This window comes from Argiope bruennichi, chromosome 3 (genome assembly GCF_947563725.1).
Source record: "Argiope bruennichi chromosome 3, qqArgBrue1.1, whole genome shotgun sequence".
In the NCBI taxonomy this organism is placed as follows: domain Eukaryota; kingdom Metazoa; phylum Arthropoda; class Arachnida; order Araneae; family Araneidae; genus Argiope; species Argiope bruennichi.
Genome location: NC_079153.1, coordinates 143,283,348 through 143,303,972, shown reverse-complemented (window position 1 = coordinate 143,303,972; position 20,625 = coordinate 143,283,348). Strand labels below are relative to the sequence as shown.

Here is a 20,625-nt window from a genome sequence, read left to right as displayed (position 1 = left end):
CGAAAAAAAATTACAATGTGTCTTTTCAGCATTTTGCTCCCACTGAATCCCATATTAAGTGTTTGATATCAGCATATAGATTTTTGAAAAATTAAACTAGCAACCAATGGCCAGCAGCTGCTTGTCCACCATGTTAATAGTATTAATTTAGTTATGGAATTAATTTTGATGAATTACATGGAATTACAATGAAAGGAAGAACTATTTGAAATTGTACTTGCACAATAAATATACAGCACTATGAGAGGTTAACTAAATTGAGGAAGTTATAAAATTGTCGAAATCAGTCTAAGAGTTGAGGCTGTGAGCTCAGTCAATGCCTTATTTTGCAATATCTTTTCAAACTGTAGGACTTCATGAGAAAAGAGGGCGGCAAACAGCCATTAATGACATAATCTGGGTCACAAGTTTCCGATGACATAAAAATTGGCAAAATCGGTACAGTAGTTAAGGCTGAGAAGGTCTACCAAAATTTTTCCTTGTAGAAAATGCATAGTGAAGTACTTTCATGATTTCTCTCAAAAATGGAGGGGAAGAGTTGACAAGAGATATTTGATGACATATCTAGAAGTCATTAGCTTCCATATAATATAAAAATGAGAGAAATGAGACAAATAATTAGGCCTGGTTGATAGATTCTTTGGCTACGACAGTTATCTTAGATATATAGATTATCTCTATTATCCAATATTCCCAGTGAACCAGCCTGATTGCCAAAGCTTAAATCAAATCAATGTGAATTACAGTTGATGACCTACAAGAACACCACTTTCCTGAGGCAGAAAATTTTAAAATAGCCAGTAGCAATTTTTTTAAATATCTTGTGCCCCCCCCCCAAAAAAATGGCAAAAGTGAACAGATCCTCATACATAATATCAAAAATAGTAACAAATTTTTGACTCGTAACAAGAAAAACCACAGTTTGAACAGGAAGGATTAAATCTTGGCTACATTTTGCAACAAGTTTATAAGATTTTGAGATAAATAACTTGGCCTCTTCTACGTTCTCAATAATCCTTTACAATGTTCAAGACAATGTGGACATATATGCAAGGTATGTATAGCACCGGATAGAAAGGTCACCAAATTTCATCCTTTTACTTAATTTCAAATGAAAAAAAAAATGTATTTCTCTTTCAATAAAACATCTAAAATGGAATTTTTCATAGCAAAGGATTATACTTATACTCTTTGAAACAAGTAGACTGTCTCATTCCTTGTCTGAACAAGAATAAGCATTCATTCATTTGAAAGTTTTTTTTTTAATGTACAAATGATGTCTTATTTGACTGTTTTTAAAACTATAATGAAAATTAATAAATGCCTCAATAAGAAAGAAAATGTATTATGATTCACCTTCTTAATAACCTTTTGTGATATATATAATATTCCCAAACAAGACTATGAAAAACGAGATCAAACACCAAAACAAGACTGAGGTATGAAAAATTAGTCTAAATCAATAAAACATGCCTTTTTATACCTCAATAAATTTTACAGACAGAAAAATTGAACTTTGCGTTTACAGATGAGTGTAAGAAATCCTTTTTATTTATTAATATTTTTTTTTTGCTATGGGAGCTGTATAAAAATGCATTTTTTTTATTCTTGCTTTCAAGAGAACACAAAGTATTTTCTCACATTTTGATACCTATTTGATAAAAGTTTGTAACTGAAAGTATAAGTCTTATAGCAATACTTATATAAATAAATGCTAGTTGCAATTTTTGATCCTGATAATCCTGGAACTAAATTCCTAATTTATATAAAAAAAATCATTTTATACTTTTAACTAAGAAATTTAAATATAATAGAGACATTTTACAAAAAATAAAATTTAAAGACAATTTACAAAAAACTATGAAAGAAAAATAATCTTACTAAAATCAATTCACTAGTGGATATAAATAATTTAACATTACACTTCTTAAATATCTCTGAAGCAATACAAAAATGGCACATTTTATAAATAAATGCAAAAGGAAATTATTTATACATTCTAATTATTTATACATTCTAATTATTTATACATTTTTACTTAAAAAGTAACATATAACTTTTAGGGGAATTATGAAAATGTTTTAAAACTTACGTATTTTGAAAATTTTAACAGTTGTATCAGCAGATGCAGTCGCTAAATAATCTCCTTTAGAACTAAAAGCACAATAATTAATAACATCTGCATGAGAATTTTCCTTAATAACATTTGCAGTGGGTAAGTCCCATAGTTTCACCTAAAAAAATTCAGAAAGAAATGTTATTATAAATTAATCAGATAATGAAATTTACATGTGAATAATAATAATAATAATCATAATTAAAAAAAACTTTTTTTGGAAGAGTAATAGTAACTTTCTTTAAACTAAGGATTTTCATGAAATGTAGCATTACTATTTTATGATAAGACACATATAAGGTTTGGATATAACTAAAATTTTTCCATTTTTTTTTCTAAAACAGGAAATGTTCAGATTTGAGTATTGAACAAACACTATTAAGAGGTCCAAATTCAACCTTGAATAAATTAAAATAATTAATTTTTACAAAGTTGTATTCTATACCTCCCATAGTTCTCTAGGAAATTAGAGTAGGGCAATCCTGGTGTGCCCCAAGTGGGAGAGCAAGTTCTGCCCACTAAAGGAACACAGTTTCCTGTATGGGAGAAAGAGTGTAATGATGAATTTCCCAAATTTCCTTTATATAACTTAAAGCTGAATAGTTAGTTACATGAGCATAGCATAAAAATAATATTAAAATATATATTCAGCTTATTAGTTTGGTTGTATGCCTTTTTGAAAGAAATAATTATCGCCATCACTTAAAAAGCTTCCCTCAAATCACATAATTATTTCATTAACTAGAGCTATTTTAAATTTAACTCGGGCTCTAACAATACACAGAAGTAGGGACTGACTGTCAAATTATAAATCTCTGAATTCAATCATGATAACATGCATTATTTGCATATTTCAGCAACTTCTTTTAAATAATATTTTTCTAATTACATTCAACAGAAGAGTTTTACATGGAAGAATATTAAATAATATATTTTGAACATATCTAAAATATATATTAGGCAAATATATCTAATATAAATATCCAATCTTAGATATATTTAAATGTGATTAAAGTATCTAATATTTACAAATAAATAGCACAGTTTTGCATTCATTCACTGATATCCAATGATACATTTCAGATTACTAAATAATAATAATAATAAATATGATATCACAAGCCAGAAATGGACAAACTTGCAATGATTTATTGGAAAACATGACTAACTCACAAGGACTTTAGAGCAATTGAATTCAAATTTTGGGATATATTTTATCACAGTATAATGCAAATCTAAATTTCTTGACTCAGTGCTATACACTTTTAAGAACATGATGCTTTGAAATCTATTCTGAACTATAGTAGCATGCATATAATTTTCAACAATTTGAAATTAACAGAATGCATGCAATTTTTTCATGTATTCATTATGCAAAATACATCAGAAATTCCAGAAATATATCACTGCAGTCATATAGAAGCATAAAAGAAATAATAAGTGTATGGGTCATAGACATACTATACATTATTTGCTTCTAGTCATTATCAGTGATTAAATATAAATGGCTTCTGGAGCAGGGCATTTTCTTTTTCTTCTGTTCGTAATATTTCATTTGAAAGTTTTATATAAATGCATTAATGTTTTGTTGCAATAGCATTTGGAACAAAATTCTTCCCTTACTTCTCCTGATTGCTAAGCCACTTTTTGCAAACACATAAAGCATATTTTGCAGATTGATTTTCATACCTTGTGATTTGCTGCAGAATAATTGAGGAAAGGTGTTAATAGATAAGAAAATTGAAAAAATTTCTGTCAAGATATTTTTCTTCTCAAGACGGGGCACATTGTCTCTGATAAGTGAACCAGATCTCTATGGACACGACTAGTTCCACCATCCTGAGAGGGTAGAAAGTATTGTTCTAACTCGAATAACTCATAATGCATAATATATTTATGTAATTTCAATTAGAAAAAAATATAATTTAGAATTTGCAGTCAAAAATGTATTATAATGATGATTTAATTTCAAAATCCAAAACATTCTTGAACAATGATTGTCTAGATGATGTGCAGATTGTAAAATATTACCTACTCACATAAAACAAAGAGTAGGTGATAAGTAATAATCTGATAAAGGATTGAGCCCATTCCTTTGTAAAATTCTACTGGCATGTACTTAAGGGATAACTCCTTGAATAGTTAGACAGTTTATTAAAATTTCATCAGCTATTGTTACTTTATTAACCATTACATTTGTTAATGTGCATATTTCAATTTCTAATCTAAGAAATGTTTAAGTGAATTACCATTTTCAGTTTAAAAAACTATTATGGATCATACTAATTTTTCAATAGTTAACAAAGAAAAATATAGCAATTTTCAGAATTTAGGCATTTCCCATAAAAAAAATGTTAATTTAGGCATTTTTAAAAAAAAAAAAATTAATATAGCTACTACTTATTAAAAAGCTAAGGAACTAAAATGGCAATTAATTTAATGAAACAAATTTAAGGAAATAAATTTTTAAAAATTATATATTATATATATATTTCACCACTAACAAATGTTTGAAAACATATGTATGATTATTTGCATATTTAGCACATTTAAATTTCAAATTATCTGAAACAGCAATTTCCAAAACATGTTTCTATTCCAAGCTGAATTTCTTAAGACACAAAGATCAGAACTTAACTTTTAAATGTGTGAGATAAATACTTATACATTTACTATCTGAAAAGCAACAGTATCATCACATCTTTAAATGAAAGCGATTAATTTTGCTTCAAGTTAGATAGAATAAAAGCTTTAAAAATTATTGGTTTTCTTTGATAGATGAAAAAAAAAAAAATGATGGCATAAAATGAATATTATATATACAACTTGTTTATTTTTCTAGGAAGGATCTTAACATTGCTTCATTGATATACATTTAATTAAAATAATGGTTTGCAAAAATAGCAATTAAGTATGATATTTGCATTTTACAAAGATGTTACTTATAATTGGCTATTGAATTCAGAAAGCAAGGGATAGTAAAAATCTTGATGTTTTTTCTATTTCTAGTGAAAATACATATTTTAAAAAGTTTAAAGCTGCTTTTATTATATCTGAATCACAGGTCACTATTCAAAAACAGAAACCGTAATTCTTTTTAGTAAAATTTTCACTTCTCTGGAAACTACTGAATAATTTCAGAAAGATAATTAATATTTTGTCTGTTTTGATAAATTAAGATATATTTATTATTGTAAAGGACAAGAAAAAATAATTTGAAACTTAGTCGAAAGAGTCTTTTATTAAGGGATTTATTGATGATTTATTTCTAACATAATGGAATATTAAAAACATGGAGCGAAGTAAAAGACAACTTTTCATATTATTAAAATATTTTATCGTTATTTTATTTAAGGAAGAAATAAAGCCTTTTTACATTAATATCATCAAGGAAGCAATATAAAATGAAAATAACCACGTTTCTAGATTCAACAACAACAAATGTTTAGAAAAATCGTGTAAAAATCTGATATTAACCGAATACATTTTACTTACATTCCTATGAAATTATCAGAAGTATTATTGCTTATATTTTCACCTTTAAACCATTTTAAATGAAACATTTTGACCAAAAACTATAAATGAAATTTCAACCATGGAAAAGCAGACGGAATAAATGTCAATTTTAAAAATTGCACTATTATCATATAAATTAAGAAGCAAAATAATATCATGAGAACATAGTCAAAAGCAATAAAAATAAATGAAACTTAATTTGTATTATGCAAAAGCCTTTTTAAAAGCTCTGCATAGTCTTTGCATTTCTTTGGAAATTTACTTAAAAATAAAAATTTACTTAAAAAAATATATTTACTTAAAATTTACTTAAAAAATAATATTTTTTAATTTAATGACTGTGAAGATTCATGATTTATTTATTCATTTAATGGAACTGAATTACATATTGTGCAAATGATCCACATAAATTTTATTTAAAAAAATGCTTTTATTAAAAAGTAAGCAATGGTCTGATAAGAAATATTTAAGAATGCTGTTTCAGCACTTTTTAAAAACACTTTATAACAAGAAGAAAAATTCACAATAATTGCTGTTTTATGTCTCAACTTTATTCATAAAGTATTGTTTTTAATAAAAGTTAGTAATGAATTTTTAACTGATAAATAAATTTACATTCAACAAAAATTCAGAATAAAGGATCAGAATATATAAACAAGGAAGTGGCAGAATTGATAATTAAAAATAAATTTGCATTTTACATAACACAATTGATAAAATTTTTTAAGATACTTTGTAAGAGGAGGAAACCTATTTGGAATAATTAATTGTCATTACTTAATATACTTAAAATAAATGGTTGCATTACCCATGATGCATATTCAGATCCACTCTCTTCAGATTTGAAATCACCAACAAAAGCTACTAAAGAAGCATCACCATTGATTGCGCCGAATTTTACACTTGAGCATGAAAGAATTTTATAGTCAAAAAATTTATGAATACTCTCCATCTTATTACTGAAAAAATTAATTCTGTTAGAATTTCAATAACATTTATATGGTTATGTGCAAGAAACTAACAAAAATAATAAAAACGATTAGAATTGAAAGAGCCACAATTTTGCTTTTATTGTAAACCATGATCACAATTAATAATTTTCACTAAAGTGTTGAAGATGATATTTATAGATATTTTAATGTGCCCTAATGTTGTTTCCTATTACATGGAAAATGTTGAATCGAAAGATGATGAGCAGTTGGCAATGACAATAATGTTGAAGATTTCACATCAACTAAGATAAGAAAGAAGATTAAAGAAAAATAATAGTATAATATTTTCATGAAAATGATTTTAATCGACCACTCAATTATCTCTGCATACAAAGATGAGATTGAAAAGTGACTAATGGAGAGCCATAAATCACCTGACAGCTTATTGGTTGTTAAAAAGACATAAAAAAACATTACGTATTTTGAGCATCCAAAAGAATTAGAATCATTTATATTTAAGTGTTGTAGGTATGTCTGTTTGCATGTGGTTTTTTGTTTTGTTCATGAACAATTTTAAATATCTAAGACACATTTCCATACATCCACATCATTCGTTTTGTTATATATATATATATGTCTTTGTCTTTCTAAAATCAGTTTGTTTGCTTGCTGAAACTATATTGCAGTTGCAAGACCATGAAAGGTTTCAGAGTAGGGCACATTAGTTGTTACACTAAAGTAAAAACAAGCAAAAAACTGCACACAAGAAACTGGCAAAGATCACTTTAAAATGCTGAAGGTTCACAAAGTTTAAATGTTTATTTTCTGAGTGCTTGAATATTAGTACTTGCATAAGTTACATTAGTAATCCTGCTTGTTGTGCTTATACAATTTGAACATTTAATTGCTATTTAGAAGGTTATAAGATTTTTTTCAGCATAATTATTTCCAGCAAACAACAAATATTGTTATTAAAGTACCTCTTATACATAAATATATTGGTAACTATTATATATGCTAAATAGAATATGAAAAATATTTTTTTTAAAAGCCAAGTAACAACATATTCTTTAGATAAGGATTTATCTTTATATATAATTGAAGTATAATATTTAGTCAGACAAAAGAAATTTCATCAAAGAAAATAACAAATTTATGGGTTATCAGTAAAGACAGAAATAACACATCAAAAAATTAGCATATCAACAAAAGAAGTATTTTAACTATTAACACAGATTTAAAAAGAAATAAATCATGGAAATTACCCAAGAAATAACAAAATATTTAAATCAAAATAGCAACAAAAATTCTAAAGAGTATTAAATTGATTACTGATCCAATTACCTGAATACATTTCATTGCTTAATAAATATCAAAAATAGAAACATACAAGATTTGTACTTAGCAGAGAAAATTAGGATTCAAAATGACAAATGAAAGATACCACATCCAAATGCCACACATTATATTAATGACTATGATCTACTAATTTTTATGCCATAGCATCTTGATGGCTCAAAGAAGTTAAAAATAAATGCAGGAAAAAAATATTTTTTTGTTCAAGGAAAGGAGGAAAAAAATACAAACTATATAATACTAATTATATATATATATATATATATATTACAGCAGAATTTTTGACTAGGCTTTTTGAAGTAACTAAGAATGGAGAATGTTAATTTTTTATACTACTAAAATGCTTCAAATTTAGCAATCAACAACAAATGCTGAAGATTTTCTCTAAAATTATCTCTCTCTCTCTATATATATATATATTCCTAAACACACTGTAGAATTGTTTTCTTTCACAATTGTCACAACAGAGTTATTGAAATTAAAAAAATAAAATAAAATAAGAAGAGAGAGAGAGAAAAAAAAAGTAAAAAGATTTTCTTGGTGTTAGAAATGGGTTATGAAGTTATGCAGCTCCAACAGAGAGATAGAAACGCTATGTTTCATCTTGCTTTGTGCACTAGACAATTTCAAGCTCAGATTAAAATTATTCTGACAAATAGTGTAGAAAAGCTTGAAGTATTCTTTCAATTTGAGTTAACATTTTACAAGATAAGTTTTTTACAATCAAATTTGGGTTACAGGATTAGGTTAAAAAAGATTTCAATTTTAATTGCATTAAGTAATTGAAATAACAGCTGACACATATTATTAGAAAAAACGATGATGTGGCAGTATTAAAGTCTTAATGGACAAAATATTATTATATAGGTGTTTCTTAAAAGATATCTCTTTGAGCTATCACTTTCAAAGAATTTTTAAGGCCTAAATAACATTGGTTGTCCTATAAACATACTGAAGCAATGAAAATCATAATAAGATTAGTTTCACATATGAACAAGCTTAATCAGGACAAATCCGAATATTTTGTTTTATTTCAATTTTAGCATAAGGAATGAAGACTGAAAACAATGAAAGATATTTAAATTATTTATGGTAAAGAATTTTTATATACCACCACTCATAATATATTCCTCTATTTTTATTAGCATATTCTTTTGCTTTCTTGTATACTATTGAGTCATTGGGTTCAAACAGAGCCAAATGAATAATATCACATTTTTCTTCACTCAGTATATATTTCCCTTTCTTTTGCAAAAACAATTTAAAGCTTTCTGCACCTTCTTTCTGTAAAAATTCAAAGAATAATATTAATAAAAAACAGATAGTTTTCGGTGTTTAAATATTGTAAATAAAATATTAAAAATCAATACAAACCTCTTATTTTTAATGAATTATAAAAATGCTATTCATCAAAGAAAATTTTACTAAAAATGTATATATTCTTTTAAAGAAATATTAAAATTTTTCTGTGTTGTTTGATCAAAAATATTTCCAGATAGTAATAGAAATTTATGAATTGTAATAAACTACTATTTACAATTACATTTTAAGAATCACAGCGTCGTTTTTCTGAAAATAATGCATTATGTGAATATATAGACAGTCATGACTGAACAGATAATAGTACATTATTTTCAAAACTAAGGAATTACACAAATCCTGAACAAATATCTTAAAATTATATATGTACAATTGATTCACTACTCTTATATTTCAAACATTAAATATTATTATGTTTGCAATATAAGATTATTTTTTTATTTCAAAAGACAATTCTGTTAATATAAATTAAAGAAAAATTATTTATTTATAAACACTTATAGTTTTGAAATTTCATTTATAAAAAGGTATCCAAATTATATCAATAAAGAATATCAAACAAATGCTCTTGTTATCATCTCTTAACATACATTAAGAATACAAAATTAATTGAATTAAAACAAATCAGAAACTTACGTTTTTAAAACAATTTTTATAACACTGATAATCAACAAGGATTGATCGATAATCACCCATCAGGCGTATCTTTTGTTCTATAAAATTTAAATCCAAATACAATTTTTCTAATTCCTCAAATTCACCAGCCTCATATAAATGATAATCGATAAAGGAAGAAATATAATTTTTTGGCAATTTAGTCAAATCAAAAGTTCCATCAAATGATCTGCCATGATCTAATACTTTTCCAACAAATTTTTTGTGGCGCTCCTTAATCTGTAAAGAAATTTTATGTACAATAAAACATTTATCAAAATATTTTATGATAATAAATTTTAAAATTAATTTGTTAATCAATACGATTTTAATAATAACCAATCAAAATCCCCCCCCCCTTCTTTCATGCTATCTACTAGCAATATTTTAAAATAAAAGATGTATTCTCACAACTAAAATATTGAAAGATGCTTGTAAGGATTTTTGTTTGTTTGAAATATCAAATCCTTTTAAAATTAATTTCAGTTATTATCAGACACAGATTCATCATCACAGTAAATCTTCAATTCAGTATTAATGAAGACATTTAACTCAAGATACATTAAAATTACTAATAAAAATAAATTTAGCTTAACTCAATTAATATCCTGTTATTAAGGTAGATAAGAACTCTTTTGAGACACATTTGAAAAGTTAAGACAATTGGTTCAAGACAAGTTAAACACTCTAAGGAACAAATTTTTGTTATCATTTCACCAAAAATATTTGATTAACTTACATTTTTTACAGAATTTTAACTTTACACTCAGCTTAACGGCCATGGCATCCTTTGCTGGCAATAGCTCAGACCCATCCTAAAGAGATTAATCCTACATTTTTAGAAAGTCATTTTCTTTCACTTTTTTAACAGTTAAGGGTCTAAATCATTAACTTCATTAGATGAAAAATATGCCATTTTGTTCATACATCAAACTCGATTGAAATAGCAATGCATTTTTTACTGCTACTTTTCTGTACTTAACTTATTTCTTGGCTCTTTGAAACAATTAATGGAGCAATTAATTGAATTAAAATGGATGACTTTATGAAATCAAGGCTGATTTATAAAATGCTAAGCCATTTAAATTTTAAAAAATATTATGTATTGAAATTTAAGTTCCGCTGAATTTGAATTCTATCACATCTGGGCATTAAATTTCAGAAAAAGAAAGAAATAATATGTAAATTGTATTTTATTTTATTTTATTAATTAATTTTTTTTGTAAAGAAGTAGAGGTGCAGTTTTGGCATTTACCCAGAATGCAATTTTGTGTAGGTATGATTCTACCAACTTGCAGATGGATTTACACTCAGTAAAATTTAAGATAAATTCTTTTTATTTAATTATGGTTATGTGGTAAAATAATTTTTAATTAAAATAAATTGTTTTATTATCATGTATTTGCACACCATTACTGACGGATTCAGCATCAAAAGCAACAAAACAGATTTTTCAGATATTTCAACTTGTGTCATAATTTTCCTCATGATTCATTATTAGAAAAAAAGCTGATAAATAAACAATTTTCATAAGTCAATTGATGGTTTGATATTTTTCATTTTATAAACTCCTATTTCTGTCTTAATCAGGCACACTAAAAATTTTAAAATACAATTTCTTGAAAAAAAAAATTAACTTACTTTCTCTTTTCCAAGAAAATGACTAACTGCATCCACATATAGATCATGACTACAGCAAAAAAATTCAGAACCTGATTCTGACTCCTTTATTACTGCAAATGATCTTTTATACAGCTCAACTGCAATCTGAAATACTGCAGATGTATCCCACATAATTTTAAGAACCTTAAAAAAAATTGACGTTAGACCAAAGCATAACTGACATTATTTCACATCTGAAACAAAATAATACATTACATAAAAATCGTACAATTAATTCTGTTTTTATTAATGTAGTTGAAAAATGCTTCATTTAGGATCAACTATTTCTTATTTTAACTTTTATTTATTTATTGGCAAGGAATTCAATACCTTATCAAATAATTTTAATAAATAAGAACATGTGAATAATGTATAACCTCATATTTGTCAGTATTAACCCTTTATAGGGCCATTTTTTTCTAGTCATATCATGTTAAAAAATTTTTAGGTTTGAAATTAGAATAAGAAAAGGGATTCATTTAGCTTATTAGATAAATTTAATTTGATTAATTAATTAATTTGGTTAATTAATAATTAAGTAACAAATCAAGACACGTGATTTTGTGTGAGATAAAGAACTAAAGCATCTAAGTTTCTGTCATTCTAAAAAAAATTTGTCAGAACTTATGCCAACCTACATAAATTCATACAAAGATTGATAAATTTGGTGGGAAGCATACTTCCCACTGCCTTAGAAAGGGTTAAATTCCCTTTGTTCCAAAACACACGAGAGACATAACAATTACTTGACTATTAAAAAAATATGATGTGCTAGTTAAAAAATATAAGCAATATTTTAAAAATATTTATTTAAGCAAAAGTCATTGCAGACAAATTATAAAATTTTAATAAAGCAATAACAAACTAAATACATTAAAGATTTTGTGACTGTTCTCTCTAAAAGTATTTATATCAAACTATATTAAAATGTTACTAATCTTAGCAATTACATTAAAATCTATGCACAAAATTTCAATTTTTATCCCGATGCTTTGTTTAGAAAATGCATTTTTTTTCTAGCAATTTTACTCTCCGAGTTTTGGACCTTCTGTTTATAAAAAGATGCAGGTTGACTGAAGCCAGTTTTTGCGAGTTTGGACAATTAAGAATTCACTAAATTCTATTAATTAGGGCATAGGTAACTATGGCCTAAATAGTATGCTATATACATCTATGTAATGTAATGCGTCTTATAAATGAGAACCAAACAGGTTCTTAAACAGATAGTTCTCAATAGAAAAGCATGATCAATGATTATCATTAAAATTTCTGAATTATCTGTAAAAGTCATTAAATTTAAATCATAGATCTAAAGATAAAGAGTGCATTTTTGTCATCTAAAACTACTTTTGAGTCATCTATTCAAAATTCATATACAAAGATGTACATGATAAATATTATATTCTAGTATTAAATTATTGAAATGTTGTTGCCACTCAACAATCAGTAAGATGAGATTCTTCTCATACAAGTATTACAAATAATGCCAAATAATCCCGAGACCATAATTCCACTTCCGTCAAACTTTACTATAAACAGTAAGCATTCTTTAAAAAGGCGTTTTCCTTGTATACGCCGAACCCAGATTCTGCCATTAGATTGGTAAAGATTGAATCTGTTTCCCCTCATTTACGGTCCACTTTCGACGTGCCTTGCACACCACCTCAACCAAGCAGCGTGGTTGGATTTTATAATCAAAGGCTTATGGACAGGCAGCACGGAACCTGGAAACCAAACAAATGTGCTTCCTTGCTGATAGCAGTTATCGAATTATCAATCTGGGATGCTTGTTTGTAACTCCTGGAATATGTGGACCATCGGTTTGGTCCGATTTTTTCGAATTTCTTTGAACAACACTCGTTGGTTTCTACTCTAAGTTTCGTGGATCTATTGGGTTGAAGAACATTTAGACAATCACTACACGTCTCCCATTTCTTAATCGCAAAGGCTACTGTCGATTTTGGAATGTTTAATCCACTAGATCGGCCATTTCTATGATATCTGACGATGACGACTTTCTCGAAATCAGGCAGTTCTGACTTTTGTGGCATCTTGCTTGCAATTAATGTCAATGCTGTTTCCTCCACGATATTTAAGAACAAAAAGTGGGGCATGGATCAGGACCGCAGCTATCCTTATTTGCATGTGGTTCAAATACTTATTGATAGATAGTGTATATAGAAAATTGATCTGACATTCTTATAAGCAAAAGAATGAGAGAAAAGAAAGAGTTGTAATATGCAATGAATCTTTTGTAGAGAATAATGCTTCCAATTAAGCACTCCCAGAAATCTACTTTATAAGATACCAAACACTCAATTAATTCTTATGCTGTTTTAAAACATAACCCATTAATTATGAAAGAATATTTCCTCCCATTTGAAACATGCAGGTAAAACTGCAATATTATTTCAAAAATACAAAGGGATGCATGATTTCAAATAATTCAGAATATTAATGAGATACACTTGCTAACATATTTTAAAAGCATTTAATTAGTGAAGCAAGAAGTATTTTAAATTCGATAAGAGATTTATCACACCATTTTAAAAGTTAAAAATTAACTTTTATCTTAACATTTTAAAAACGAACTGTCAAGTTTAAATTCCCCTCTCTCTTTTTTGCTGGGAAAAATAATAATAAAAACAAAATAATAATAAAAAAAATATCCAGAATTCTGGATATATTTGAAACACACTCTCTCATAAATTTATGGTCTTTCGCTTTCAATATATCAATAACAGTTCATGCTGAGAAAGTAAATATACTAGTTCCTCTAGATAGATAAAAGTATCCTGTATTTTTTATAATAATTTTAAAATCATGATACATTTTCAAGTCATTATTTAAAATGCACTATCACTTTTAATAGTGTAATGCAAACTACACTAAAGGCTACGATTGAGAGACAGCAACAGTTATTTTGATTACCAACCTTACAATATAACCTAATTCTAAATTTAGATTTATGATCATTTTTTAAAATTTCATGTATCCATAAGTAGATACTAAATGATCAATTCACACAATAGGTAGCACTGTTAATAACACATATTGCTGTATTTATAATTTTATTTTAAAAGTTGTGAAACTCTTAAAACAAAATTAATTATTATTTATTTCAGATGTAAAACTCATGAACGATGTGTTCTATTAATAAACACCTATCTTTGATTTTATCAGAGAATTATTTGTTGATATAGACTATCTTTCTGTTGAGTCAACTATTAGAAGTATGTTTTTTGAGTTAGTATAAGAGTTAACTAAATATTTTTAAATGTTATGTTCTTCGAACAGTTTTACTGTTTAAAAAGGTAATACCTTAATTAAATTTAGCAGAGATTTCGGTGAAATCTTGGAATGTTCTAATAGCATCAATTGTTTGCGAGCCTTCGCCAATACTGAAGTTATTTTAGTCTTATATTTTTAGTTTTCCTTTTGTTATGTAATTTTCTTTCCTTTGAATTAAATTTGTTATTCTCAATCTTTAAAAAAATTATTTTTTAAAACATCAGCAGTTATTTATAAAATAGCCCCTCCCCCTCAAAAAAAGATATCTAATTAGTGCAAAATTAAACCAGAAGATTGCATCAGTTTGGACTACAGGGTATTCAAATATTTCTTAGAATAAAAAGAAGTTACCTCATAAAATCTATCATGAATCTATCATGCATCATATAATACCACAAAATCTCACTTAAAATTATGTACCAAATTTATTACATTATAATATTATGTACCAAAAAATTCTAGGGACTATTAGCCTTATTCCTTACTATTAGCCCTTATTCCAAGGTTGAAAAATAAAAGAAAGGGCACAGTAGGAATGTCTAATCACCAAGATTTTAATACTCCGTCGTTACTAAATAAATCTAGAATTTATGACAATCTTTATTGTCTCTCCTTTTACCAAAAAATTGAAAATCACTTTATTCTCTAGATCTGTTTGAAATATACAGCTCATTAAAGAAACTCGAATTCGAGTAAAAAACTTGGTTGCTAGAACAGACTTAATCACCTATCGATATAGTCTCAGTTTTTAAGAATAAGCAATAAGAATTAGCAAGCATCATTTGCAAATTCTTCTTTGATGACTGAAATTGTTTTTGAAGTATACTAACTTTAATTTCTTGACATTAGGTGATAGTTTTTTTTTTTTTTTAAATTTTTGTTATAAAAAGATTCCAATTAATAAGTGCATTAAGAAAGAACACGCACGCTCGCTCGCTCACACACTGTTAATTATCTGAGACAAAACAACCTTAAGATTATTTTGACATCGTTAATCTTTTAAAATTTAATCGTTTGGAAAAGCCATTATAAACCTAAAAACTACATATTTTTTTTATAGTCAATTAACTATATGCAGCCTGATTCTAGAGCAGGAACTCATATCTTTGCATGCATACATCAACAAATTGCACTAAAAATGTTTTTTATCGAGATACTTTAGAGTAGTAATTAATTGGGGGTTGAGGTTGAAGCATTTTATTTATTGAATGTAAAAACTATATGATTTAGAAGTATATGTGTTTCGCTTCCTTTTACATATATGAAAAAAAAAGAAAAAAAAAAAAAGATGCAAATAGACAAATAGCCATAGATTCAGTAGCTAGTAATCATATAAAATAATGATTTGATGCTAGTAATCATATAAAACAAAGATTTTGTTTCCAGAATTTACTTAACATAACATATAGTAAGAGGAAAATTCACGTCTAATAAGAAAATGTACATCCTAGACACAATCAACTTAAACTTTTATAAGTACTGCTATAAAAAAAAATATTTTAGACAACTGCATTGCAACTTGGCACACTCATTTTGTTGTTTTCTGATAAATATTTAAGCATATTGTTTATTCTTTACAGAGAAAATTTAATCATGGATTATAAATATTTATTAAAATTAAACTGGAAACATTACAGACAATAAAAAAAACAAGCATGTAATTAATTCTTAAATTAGCAATAGTAGTATTTACCTCACTTGGAACATCATAGCCCTTCTTAAAAATCACGAGATCAAAGTAATATTCTTTCCACATATCAATATGTTCAATGCAGTTAATTATAACATTCAACACATCCTTTTCCTCAATTTCTTCAAGACCAGCTAATCCATTTTCATCCAACTTCTTATTCCAATATTTCCACGTTTCTTCATCATTTCCAACAGAAGACATGCTACCGCCTATTAGACTTGCGACCAACAGAGATCCTGAATAAACGAAATTGCTAAAAATAAATTTATCATTATGGACAAAATAAACATTAAAATTTCTAAAGTAGGCAACTGCTTTTCACAACTATAAAATAAAAATATGAAAAGTAAGTAAAATAATAATAATAAAAAAAAAAAGATAAATAATGTAAACTGAATCGATTCTAAAATTTCAGTTTAAATAGATTTCTTTCACTAGAAGAATTTTTTTTTTTTCATTTATCTTATATACATATGCAAATAAATTTGTTAGGTTTATGGAAACGAGATCAAAACGAGACTGAAAATGGTGACTTCACAGAATAGATGATATACAGATATTTGGATTTCTTAAATTATAGAACTTTTATAAATTGTTTTAAAAACAATTTGCAATTATCTTGAAAGGATTTTACGGTTACCTACATACATTTTCAAATGAAAATGTGGTGAATTACGTAGACAGAAAAAAAAAAAAAAATTTAGATCTTTTGAAGAATTGCTTTATTTTAGAATATAGATACTATATTAAAACCCATTTCCTTGGTTACGAAGATGGTTAAACCAAGCTGATATATAGGGTGTCTCATAAAAAGGAACATTGTATTTCCTTAAATATTGCACCTAGATAGATACAGTGAAACCTCGTTTAACGTTTCCCGGATTTCAAATCATTCTTCATTGGTCCCAAATAATTTTCTACACTTATAATGTTAAATAGTCCCGGATCAAACGTATCACCTTGAAATATTTTCCGCACTTAAAATTTTTTTCAGCAGGAAGAATTCATCGCAATTTTCCTAAAATCGTTAGTAGTTGTGATGGGTGGTGGTGGTGGGACTTACTAGAAATCCCCCACCCCATCCTCTCTTTGTGCGAAAAGTGGGAAGACCACTCATTATTTTCCTTATTCATTTTGATCATATGAAAACAAAGGACGAATTCTTAGAATCCCGACTGACCCATACCACAGTGTTTAGTTACTGTGATTACAATTTCGAAAGTTGATATTCTTTCCGTTAGCACAAAATGTTGAAAATATGACGTCCCCCCCCCGCCCCAAAAGCGATTTTTTTTTATTGGAAAAAGTGGAAATCATAAAAAAAACCCGATGTTTATTTACAAGACAGTAAAGCTGACTTTACTAATTCCATATCCAAATTTGTACATGATTTTAAAATTGTTGTAAAAACTCAGAAAAAATGAAGAAAAAAAAAATCGCTATTTTTTAAGTTGGAAAACTACTTTTTTTCAATGAATTTCGTGCAATACACATTCCTATAAATGACCCTATTTTGAAAGAGAAAGCTCTAACAATTGCTTGTAAACTGGGAATTCAAGGATTCTCAGCTTCAAACCGTTTGATAGAACATTTTAAGAAGAGGCAGAAACGAAGTGTATTTGTGACGAATTCGATGCATTCAATTCCGAGATTGCCCAAGAAAGAATAGGGGAAAAAAACATTACCATCGATACAAAAATATTCAAGTAAGATCATTTTCAATGCTGACAAGACAGGACTGTTTTATAATTTTTCTTCTTGACGAGGCATTGTAGCAAAGGGTGAAAGCTGTAATAATGGAAAACTATCGAAACAGCAATTGACTGTCTACGCACAGGGATGTGATTGAAGGGAAAAAAAAAAAAAATGGAAATTTAAGAAGCGACACGAAATAATGAGAAAAAAATACATGCAAAAAAGTATGAATTAAAATAGACAATGCACACACACACACACACACACACACACACACACACACACACACACACACACACACACACACACACACACACACACACACACACACACACACACACACACACACACACACACACACACACTATGATAAACTCATTATTTATAAAAGTTTGAAGCCAATAGCATGCGATTTTCCCAGACACATTTAACTTCTCTTAACACGGATCCACGACAGAATCACATCCTTATATGCACCAATTCAAACGGGAATGAACCATTAGTAATTGGAAAATTTTTAAAAAGCCAAAATGTTTTAAAAATGAGAAGAGCTCACTTACTGAACATGTCTAAAACAAACACACAAAACAAATTCTTGGGATGACAAGAACGATTCTTGAAAACTCCTTGCGCAAATTTGACAGACAAATGAAGGATTCTTTTGTTAATATTAATCAATGTACAGTCCATATTAGAGATTTAAAATTACAAAACATATGAATAAAAATTTTCGCTTCCAATAGCACAAGTAAAGTTCAACCTTGTAATCTGGATATTATACGATCGCTTAAATTTCATAACAGAAAGAAAATTCAAAAAAATATTCATCTAAGTACAGGAACAGAAAGCAAGGTCGATAAATGTACTAGAAGCTCTGCATGTGATTTCCAAAGCATGGGAGAGAGTTGGCAATAAAAATATCTAGTTGTAAATACACGAGGTGGTTCTTTAGAGGTGATAAATTTGCGAATGAAAATTCTAATAAAAGGGAAGAGCTTTTCCCTACTTAGAGGTACATAGATAAACAATAAAAGATACTTAGATAAACAATAAAAACGTCTTTACATCAAAGATTCTGACTTTAAGTTATTTCATAGAAATAGGATCGGACAGTTAGAGCGATGATCAAGATAATAATAATGATGAATATGGAATTCCCTATGCAAAAGAAGCCATTCAATCTATGGAAATAGTTTCCATAGATTCCTTTCAAATAATAAAGACAATGCGAAAAATTTGCGAAAACTCATAGGTACTTTGAATGCGATTTGTGATGTAGCTGATGAAAACAACACATAAAGAAAAAAACCGATTTCGTTAAAAAATAATTTTAAAAAAACTATGTCCATACCATTGCAAAGGAAGAAATAAAAGGCACGTAACCTAAATTAGTTTTTATTTCATATTTTTTTTTGTCAAACCCCACGCAGCGTTTCTCTACGTGTAGTGTTAATTTCTTTTCGATCGCTTGAATGACGTTAAATTGAGGTAGTATATTTTCAATTACAAAGTTTCATTAAATAAGGTAAGAGATTACATGAATATACTTTAAATTCTGAGGAGGGTGATAATAAAAAGTTAAAAAAACTTAATAACATAAACACAATAGTTCCCACTGTGTGAAAGAGTCAACTAGTAAAATATTTTTCTTACTTAGAGATAATACAGAAATCACAGTAAGGAAGAATCAAAAAATGATAATGCATTTTTATTAATTCTCATTAAAGTTTAAAAATTCGGATATTAATAAATAATAAAATAAGGGACACATTAATTGAATTGATATAAAACTTGATTGATCTAACAATTAATGCGCACACGCTCACCAGTTCATCATTTGTGACTATGAGGAATGATTCTTGAATTTGTTAACGAAGATATGTTACATCTACAGGAGGCGTGTTAATCTTATAAATAGCTAGCGGGAATAGACTACCCGGAACTTTCTCTAATAAAGCTGCTTATCCCAGAGAATGGCCTACAAGTCACTGTCGTAAAATAGTAATATTAACCATGGGTGTGAATTTAGCATTTTTACCGGATCTATCGAGTGATCCTTGGCGAATTTTTTGGCGATTCCTCCCTGGTATGCAGTTGATAGTAACCGAAAATCGAATATGTCTTTTAGACACGTTTTCCCCAACTGACAGAAACCAATATCTGATACAGAACTACACTTGTAATCAGAAAATCACGTACAAAATCTGATATATTTAATTTATTGCATTTTTGAATTATCGCGTTTGTCTGTTTCTGAAAGTACAAACAAGACAGACGGTCAACTCCTACTTGAATTTGACTCAACATTTGATAGGTCTCTATATTATAGACATTAAATCTGCGTATCGAATTTAATCCAACTATCTCCCTTCGTTTTGTAGTTATCGAGT

At 27.5% G+C, this 20,625-nt stretch overlaps 1 protein-coding gene across 1 annotated transcript in view; it reads right to left on the bottom strand.

Moving 5' to 3' along the window:
• LOC129963034 (apoptotic protease-activating factor 1-like) overlaps positions 1–20,625 on the bottom strand; it is a 55,139-nt gene that overhangs the window by 18,629 nt on the left and 15,885 nt on the right. Inside the window, exons 4-9 of the mRNA XM_056077045.1 lie at positions 16,541–16,776; positions 11,536–11,700; positions 9,877–10,134; positions 9,032–9,204; positions 6,441–6,591; positions 2,093–2,234 (exon numbers count right to left, since the gene is read on the bottom strand). Coding sequence (XP_055933020.1) covers positions 2,093–2,234; positions 6,441–6,591; positions 9,032–9,204; positions 9,877–10,134; positions 11,536–11,700; positions 16,541–16,776 — 1,125 coding nt within the window. The remainder of the gene's footprint in view (positions 1–2,092; positions 2,235–6,440; positions 6,592–9,031; positions 9,205–9,876; positions 10,135–11,535; positions 11,701–16,540; positions 16,777–20,625) is intronic.